This window comes from Lissotriton vulgaris, chromosome 2_1, assembly GCF_964263255.1.
Source record: "Lissotriton vulgaris chromosome 2_1, aLisVul1.2, whole genome shotgun sequence".
Classification (NCBI taxonomy): domain Eukaryota; kingdom Metazoa; phylum Chordata; class Amphibia; order Caudata; family Salamandridae; genus Lissotriton; species Lissotriton vulgaris.
In genome coordinates this window covers 176,895,302-176,904,398 of record NC_141687.1, presented here as the reverse complement: position 1 = coordinate 176,904,398, position 9,097 = coordinate 176,895,302, and the positions used below count along the sequence as shown (strand labels likewise).

General features: G+C 44.7%; 1 protein-coding gene across 21 annotated transcripts in view; it reads right to left on the bottom strand.

The window, feature by feature from the left end:
• Positions 1–5,114: 5,114 nt before the first annotated feature.
• Positions 5,115–9,097, bottom strand: part of LOC147729783 (uncharacterized) — a 373,027-nt gene continuing 369,044 nt past the window's right edge. For all 21 annotated transcript variants that reach the window (XM_086954663.1, XM_086954667.1, XM_086954668.1 and 18 more), the window contains 2 exons: positions 8,541–8,594; positions 5,115–6,517 (listed from right to left, as the gene is read on the bottom strand). In XM_086954663.1, coding sequence (XP_086810789.1) covers positions 6,468–6,517; positions 8,541–8,594 — 104 coding nt within the window. In that variant the 3' untranslated portion in view covers positions 5,115–6,467. The remainder of the gene's footprint in view (positions 6,518–8,540; positions 8,595–9,097) is intronic.

Genomic DNA, 9,097 nt, shown 5'->3' with positions numbered 1-9,097 from the left:
TTTGGTGGGTACTGTAGACAAAGGAGTGGTGGAATGTTGTTTCTCTGCTGCAAGGATGAACACAGGATCAGGGAGAGAGTCTGAGAGTAGAACTCTTCTCTAGATGTCTATATTTCGTTTGTTGCCTCGATGGAGCAGATTTGGCTGAGGCAGATGTGAGGAACAATTCCATGACTGGTTCTAGTAGGCCTGGAACCAATGGCAGGAGAGGTCTGGATGCTAATTGGTGGTGAAGTATCTCGAAAATTACAGATGCAGATGGTGGAGGAGCTGGCATCGGGATGTTCGTTTTTGAAGCGCCTCTCACCATGACCTCCTGAAAGGTGTTAACATCATCCACTGGAGAGACCCTGATTGGGGGAAATCAGACAGTGCTGATATATGTCTGCCAGCGCTGGGAGAAGAAGTTGAAGAATAATAGGTCGAATGATGTCTTGACCATGTTCTAGACCTGGACCTGGATGCCTGATGATGATGTGTGCATGTGGTCATGATGAGGAATGCCAAGACCTGATACAATGCCTGGCATTGTGCGAATGATAGTGAGATCTAGAATGCGATTTTTGTGGAGAATTCGAGGCATCAGAGGAGGGGCTTCAAAAGTCTGTGTAAGAGGTGCTGGTGCTGGAGTTGGAAGAGGCACTGAAGGAGATGGAAGAGACGATGGATGAGGCAGTGAAGGAAGCGGAGCTGAAGGAGGATGAGTAGTAGAGTCTGGCAGGAATATAGGCGTTGAAGGAGAATATCAGGAAGACAGATGAAGCAGAGATCATAAGTGTCTGACTTTGCCTTCTTTCTTCAACAGGCAGGACTCTTGTCAAATAGGGATGCCATTTTTTTTGACAAATGGAAAAAAAAATTCTGTCACGAATTGGCAGAAAAAAACTTATGACAGATGAAATCAGTCGAGTGAAAACAGTTGTCAAAAATTTCCTAGTGATATTTTTGATGACAAATTTAAAACGGTCGAGCTCTGTGATCCAAGATCCTTTCACTAGTAGGCAGACAAAAGAACTTAAACAACTGCCACCTGCTGGGCATGATGGGATACAAGTGGTCTCTGATGTCTTAAAGTCGCAGATGATTTTTTCACATTCTCGTATTGGCAGCCTATCGGGCTACACTGCCTTTTTTTATTGCATCTTTCTCCTTTTAAGAAGGGTTTGTGAAATAGATTTGAGTAATCAAATTCCTTTTTACCAATTACTTGGCCATAAATTTATATATACATATTTATTCATTACCCATTTTAAATGCTGTCTAAAGAACTTGGCCATTATAGCCTTTCTTGTATCTCCCATTAAAAATGTACTATTTTCTGGAAGGCTTTGCCTGCCAAGTTAGGTTTTGTTCTGCGTAGACACACTTTAAAACTTTTCCTACTTTGCATGCGTGCTGCACAGTGCAGCATGCATGCAAAGTTCGGAAAAAAGGAGAGGTACAAGTATTTCTCCTGTTAATGCTTGGTTTGAAATGGCGTTAACATTTGGCACTGTCCACTATTGTTTGTAGATAGGGTTTTGCGTCAAAATTCATGGGTGGCGCCAAGGGATGTAATGCCCCGTTAGCACTAAGTAATGCAAAGCAGTGTTATGTTCTGCTTTGTGTTACTTTCATGCACTGGAAAGTAAATTAGGAAAAACACATTTTGTGCTGGTTAGCATCACTTCAAATTTTTAAATATAATGAATTTCAAATAAAATATAAAAAATTTGAATGGAATATTACCCAAAAACAGTGACTATATCTATAATTGTTCTTGATTAAGTTGAGCAAATATATTTTGCTTCATAGATTTTTGCAAATGTCTAGTGCGTCTAAGCTCCAGCCCCCCTCACCCTTGCTCCTGATGTATGCCTGAGGTCCTGCCCACTGCAAATTATACCAGCCCCGGGAGATCTCCTCAACCCCTGCTAGGACCACTTCACCCACCGCTGTGGAAACCACCAAAGAAGGGGCACAGGCAGCCACTGAAACCTCAATTATGCTCCTGCCCTAAAAGAAACAACTTGGGAGCAGTGGGACTCCCTGTGGGCAACACGGCCCAGTGACACGCACCTCACGGGCAAAGAGACGGCTATGCTATCGTACAGGCCCGCATGAGCCCAACATACCATTGACTCCCATAACCTTCGCCTCCCCTGGACCCTCTCACTGCCTGCTCCGCCAGCTACCCTACTCTTCTGCTACCTCCAGGATTCGTTAGCCCCCCCTCCGCAGCCCACAGTGGCTTCTTTACATCTGCCTTCAGTGCCTACGGTCACTCTTATCACACTGTCTGCCACTACATAATCCAGGTGCCATTGCACTCGTGTCTCTTGGATATTATTGTAGAGCTGTCGCCAACTTTGCCACCCTGCTCCACCTTGCTCTGGGAAAAAGCACCCAAGCCACAAACCAATACCATTACCAACTATACGCAAGCTGATGGGTTCCCAACATCATTTGCACAGTTTTTGACTTTGGTGCATGAGGAAAGAATTCCACGTGGAGCCCAGCCTGACCCCAAAATGGCGCCTGCGCTGGGAGCTGTCTTCTTCTTGATCCTGTCACTGCATCATTGATTAGACTCCTGGGGCTGCTCTCCCTTCACAGCTCTGAGCAGAGAGAAGCGGTGATAGCGGAGGTGGGGACAACGGACCCTGCTCCCTGTACGCTGGTTCTACCCTAGGAGGCATCTGGGTTGAGGCTCACATGAAGTTCCCCGAGAACAGCTCTGCTTTCCATTGGTGCCAGGGTGAAACGAATATAAGCCATGATGCTACGCCTGGCATGCCAAGCCTGACACTCTTTCAGTGGCCGCAGTCACCTTTGGGCACTCTCCGATACCGTCCCCCCACACAGTGATCGCTCCTGAAATACTGCCTGTACCTGTCGAAAACGACAGCCGAAACAAACCCTCCTGCGTCTCTCTTGACCTTATCTCACTCCTCTCCCCTACTCCCTAACCCTCCCCACTCTACTCTTCTCCACATTCCTGCTACTGACCTTTGCCCTCACCTGTCCTGTAAATTTTCCCTCGTCAATTGAGATCTAGCTATTTTGTCTGATGCCCGATGGAGCTACCTGGTTTAGCTACAGGGGAGACAGTTCGGGGATTCCCTTCTTGGACGTCACCTACCCAGTCGGTCTTTAGACAGACTTCCTTTCGCCTCTCCTGTCGTCTCTTCCCGCATCCTCCCTCTATTTATGTCTCTCCTCTCTCAATGTATTGAGACTGAACTATTTTGTCTGTTGCCCGATGGAGCATCCTGGTTTAGCTACAAGGGAGACAGCTCGGGGATTCCCTCCTTGGACGTCACCTACCCAGTCGGTCTATTGACAGACTTCCTGTTGTCTCTCCTGTCGTCTCTTCCTGCATCCTCCCACTATTTATGTATCTCCTTCTCTCCTCTCTCAGTGTATTGAGACTGAACTATTTTGTCTGATGCCCGATGGAGCTACCTGGTTTAGCTATAGGGGAAATGGGCCTTGGATTCCCTCCTTGGTCGTCACCTACCCAGTTGGTCTTTAGACAGACTTCCTTTTGTCTCTCCTTCTTGTCTCTTCCCTTATCCTCCCTTTCTCACCTCCCCTGCCCCCTCCACTACTTTTCTCTCTCCTTTCTCTCCTCTCCTAATATATTGCCTATTTTTTGATGTGATGTGCAATTGTTGCTCTTTTCTGTTACATTGTTGATTCTCATGTAAAGCGCTCTGATACCTGCGGGTCTAGCCAGTGCTATATAAAACTCTTTAAATAAATAAAAATAAAATAAAGATGCCAAATATTCATGTCTTAAGTGTTTCTACATGCCGTCCTGAAGAAAGGTGAACATGTACACTTAAGAAAACATATTATGAAAAGTGCTCTGGGATCCCCGCAAGTGGGCAGGACTGTTCAGTGCTTTTGCCTATCATTGAAGATCCCCTGAGAGAGAATGAAAGGGGACTGAAGCGAAGAGACGAGGGGCATATTACCAAGCAATAGCGATAATTATCGCTATTGCTTGGTTAGAGACAAAACTTTACCGCAGCGCTGCGGCGATTTTTACCGCAAATAAACCTTGGTATTACCAAGGTTTAACGCAAATGCGGTAAAAATCGCCGCAAAGCATGAATATCGCTGAAAAGTCAGTGATATTCATGCATTAGCGAGCTAATGCTCTTAGCCATGTTATCCACCTCCCATTGGATAACATGGCTAAGAACTGCTCAGGGGCAGGTGTTAGCTTTTAGAGATATTCCTGCTTAGCGAGAATATCTCCAAAAGTTGGTAATAGGAGATAGCGATGTTAGCGACTGTTTTCAGTCTCTAACATCTTGGCACGCCCACTTTGCATCTCATTAGTGATAAATATCACTGACATGCAAAGTGGGGCCCAAGATGGTCGCTATCTCCTACTAGCTGTCTCTAACTGGTGTTAGCGGCAGCTAGGTAATAGGGAGATAATTTTATCTCCGCTTTCTTGGCTTTTAAAGCCAAAAAAGCGGAGATAAACCCCCTTGATAATATGCCCCAAGATGAGGTAGCTCTATTATCCCCAAAAGCCACAGTTCTGGGCAGCCTTCAAAGGAATTAACCAGTACTGGGATCTGATATGGAATGGGGTCCTTTAGGATCCAGTTTTGGGTATTATTTTAAGAGATATATTTCTTGAATTAAAAGTTCACCAAGCCTAACTCACTGTTAAATAAAAGCCATGTAAAAAAAACGATATCGCTTTCATACTCTAATCCTACCGAAGTGTTCTTGGGCTTTATCCTTCCACAACTGACCAGCCATGGGCTCTGTAGTTTTGGGATCAAATGAAGCAACTACTGTGAAAACACACCAGCTGCCGAGTGATGAGTTTGGTAGTTCATCCACGAATTGCCACACCGAATTTGAATAGTGTTACACTCTCCCTCGTTCATTTTTCTGTCCCTTCAAACGCGTACATTTATCCCCATCGCAAGGTGACATAATGCCACAGAACTCTGGACACTGATGCATGCAGGATAAAGGCAGTCAGCAGACTGCCCGTCCAGCCATCTCCTGTCCATACCCCAGGAATCCCCTCAAAAGACTGAGAAAAGTGCAACCATCAACAACCTTCCAATCCTGTCGGCATGCAGACAAACCACACCACCATCTTTCAAAACGTTCCTTTTATTAGACTGTATCTGAAGCAGTTACTTTAACATTTCGTTTTATTACTTTTGTACAAAAGAAGTGTTTCATCAGCGTTATATCTGTGATTACAAAGAACATTTTGCAGAAAATCTTCAAGGTACAGAAAAATCAGCCCAAAACAAAACAGACAGACACTAGCTAATGTTATGAATCATGGTAGTCAGAGGGGAAGACAGTAACTGTGATCTCATGGCCTTCACTGGAAGGTGCTAGACCTGGATTCCTATGCATTATTAACAGTACGGCTATTTTACACAGTGCATAAAGCATGGATAACGTGTTCTCGGCAGTCGTGTGCATTGGCATCACCGTTAAGCCCTGGCACACAGGGCATGCTGTAATGATTGGTGCCGGATCATCTCGCCTGCTTTCACAGTGGAAATGGAGAGGGCTGTAAGAAGACAGGAAGAGGAGGACAAAACTGCAATTGTTTGAGCAGCACCACAGACAAGAACTGTGGGGCAAAGGCTTTAAGGCCCCCTACTCCTTGGCTATTTGGGTCAACTAGCCCAGCCCATTCCACAATATCAGCAAAAAATGACCCAAAGTCATTGCACAAGCATACATACACCAACAAGCTAGCGATCTTCCATTCCAGACAGGGTCCGGTTCAACTCATAAGTTATGTCGTTTAGGAGTATTATACAAGTAGAAAGTCCAACAGGAACATGTACAGGCTCTCATACATTGTGGGTGCAGGATCTGGAGTCAGTTGACCACGGAGGCAAATGAGAAGGTAGAAGACGTGGGGGAACAATGTCTGTCTTGTGCTACAGACGTCCGACAACAGGCCGAAGAGGCACTGATGCCAACGTTTATGAACGAGTGGCAATGCTCAGTCTCATTTCTCTCCTCTAGACAGGTCTAAGTAAGGGCACTTGCAGAGACCCTAGGCTGAGGCATAGATTCTCCTGCGGAGATGTTGGGGCGGTGTATAAGGGATTCCCCACATTTCAATAGCACCAGAGGGGAAGCAGAGGGGAATGGGGGCGACAGGGACCTTTCTCTGCTCCTAGTCTAACTTCCTCTCTGAGAAGAGAGGGGTGTGATGGCGGGCTCCCCAGAAGCGCTGGTCATACAGTAAGGGGCTCTTTCATTTCACTCCTCCAAGCACGTGGCTTCCAGATCCACCGTCTCTTTCCTTATTACAGCATTATCAGTGTATTTTTCTCTGTAGATGGGCATATCAGTTTGGAAGGGTAGTTTACTGAGTCGGACGTCTTTTTTGCATTATTTGTGTAATTCAAGGTTTGCATTCCCGACCACGCAGTAGCACCAAGTTTCATGAGGTGAATTGTAAAGCAGTGGCTTGCTTATTTCCTTTTCCGGCCGCAGTACTTCCCTTGCCCGCATGCAGCACCTCCTACAAAAGAAAGGAAATGCATCAGAATCAGCTGCAGCGTAAACCGGGGAAGAAAGACAAACATAAAACAAGCACTGAGGTGAATCTCGAGCCTCCTGCTGACAGAACATACAGTTTTCCTCCATGATAAATGGTGGGGCATCTCTAAAGTCTAGCCCCACTAAACAGGACTCTGCGGCAAACAACTCCTTAAAGTTTTGGCGGTATCCCTAATCAGTTTTAACTCACACCATAACACACTCAACATCACCCCACAAAGACTCTTTCTTGCACTCATCATACAGCAATTAGAACAAAAGATCTCTGCCAATGTGACCCTTCTGGGGACCTGTGGTGCATTGCAACGCCAGCCCAACGAGGAGCAACAGCCCTATGATGAAGCACGACATCCCTCGGGATGTGTGAGGTCAACAGGAAACAGTCTTGTTGACCGCCACTTTACATGTGCCCAACCTTTGTTCAACCTTTTTATACTTCTTTCCTCAAGAGCCGCACTAAGTGAAGCCTATGGTGTGTTGGGCTTAAAACTATTCCCGGAACTGGGTCATCCACGTATAGCTAGGAAGGAACTGAGGTCACTGGGCGCCGAGACGCCCCGCACATATGATAGAGAGTATCTCTTGCAGAAAGTTTCGGTGTCGTATATGACCCTGGCCTGGGAACTTAACCAACAGTACCCCTACTTAGACAGATTGCCCAGCTACCGCCTAAGACGTGAGGTCCTATAAGTGCGAATGGGGATAAACCCCTGCTATGGAAACAAGGAAGCCAAAAATTTTATGTTGAATAATAATGGAACCTGTACTTGTGGGTTGGGTACCCACTGCGATATTGTACATATTTTACTAGACTGTATGATGTTTTTAGATTTACGAAAAGAAATTTTATGCCCGATTTTTAAAAAATACAGGATCAGAAATAGGATGCAAGCTGCTAGCTTTATAGCTGAAATGAGGTATCTAGATATTGCTTGTGCTATGGGGAAATTTTTGTGTAAAGTCAAGTTGTTCCTAAAGTGTTCAGAGTAAATATCTTATGCGGTGCTCATGGGGGGAGGATGAGCCTGTACATGTAAAGGTTAACGTTATGATTTGGAACCTTTGGAATTGATTTGATGCTGATGGAAATTACCTGACTTAATTACCCCTAGGGGTATTTTTGTATTTAGTACGAAGGAATGTACTATTTTACGGGAAGTACAAATGCCATGTTTTTAATATGATCTTGTTTAAGTTTTAACAGTAATTTTATGTATAGGGTATACTTTTAAGGTTGTAATTAACCAAATAAAGTTTTCTTACTGACTGACTTCTTTCCTCTCTTATTTAGGAACAGTGACCCCAGTTTTTGTATTTATCTTAACCCCAGGACCACAGGCACTGGACCTTCTTCCAGCTCCTTGTTCCCTCTCCCCCCACCCCCACCGCCTCTCCTGCACTTTTTGATAGAGAGAGAGCATGCAGCAACACAAAACTGAGAGAACTGAAAGAAATAGTGAAAATAAAGAATTGGAGGAACTAACAAAGAGACAACACATGGAAGAAGATATAATTTTAAGAGTCTGAAAGACAACAGTGGTACATCTGACCTAATAGAAAAGAAGGGAGCAGTGAGAAGTGCACAGTAAGAAAAAGGTACAAGTCTGACTGCATGGCAATGACACTATTGCGCATGTTTAACTTCATGGTGTGGGTGTGAACACTGGAATAACGGAGGAGATTATAACATCCCACAACATTCAATAGCTTGTGACATATTGGAGGGGTTAGAATAAAGGGGTCAGACAAGTACAGGAGGTCTCCAAATATACACAATAAAATTGATTGAATTTGAGGTGGTACAGTTTCAGAATCAATGTGGGATCACACAGTACTTTGTGTCTGAATCTTACGTGGGTGACAAATATTGGTGGTGCTGAACACCACCCACCAATATTGTTGTGGAAAACACTGATGTCAAAAGAGAGCTAGGAGAAACAGGGATAAACAGCAGATTCCTGCCAGACTCTCTGAGCTCGACTTACCTCGATATCCCAGGGCACCCAGTGCGCCACCACCGTAGGACTTTGCAGGTTTCGCTGTTGGGACAGAGAAGTTCCAGATCAGAAGTCATCAATATTATCACTCAATACATATGAAAGCACAAACATTTAACACCACAAACCTCGTCCTTTACTCTCATGTTGAGGAGGATAATATTTAACAAGAGAGTGCAGCACAAAACAAATTCTGAATAAGTGAGTGGTAAGGCAGAAGAGACACTGGGAACTGAATGATGGCATAGAATAGATCTTCAAAAGAGAGAGATTACAGATAAACACAAGAGTGAAAGCACCAAGGCGTGATGCGATGGCTAAGAAGGTAAGGAACAACTAAGCTTTGCACTTGGTTACCTTTGATTAGTAACCAGTCTAATTGATTATAATGATGATGAGACTAGACATCCATGGGAGAAGAGTGTCACATAATGAACAAAGATGAGAGAAGGATGGTACAGAAAGATAAGTATAAGAAGAAAGACATTGAAAGGATAACAGAGACGGGAAAGTGGCGGGGCAGGGATCAAGAGGAGAAAAGTATG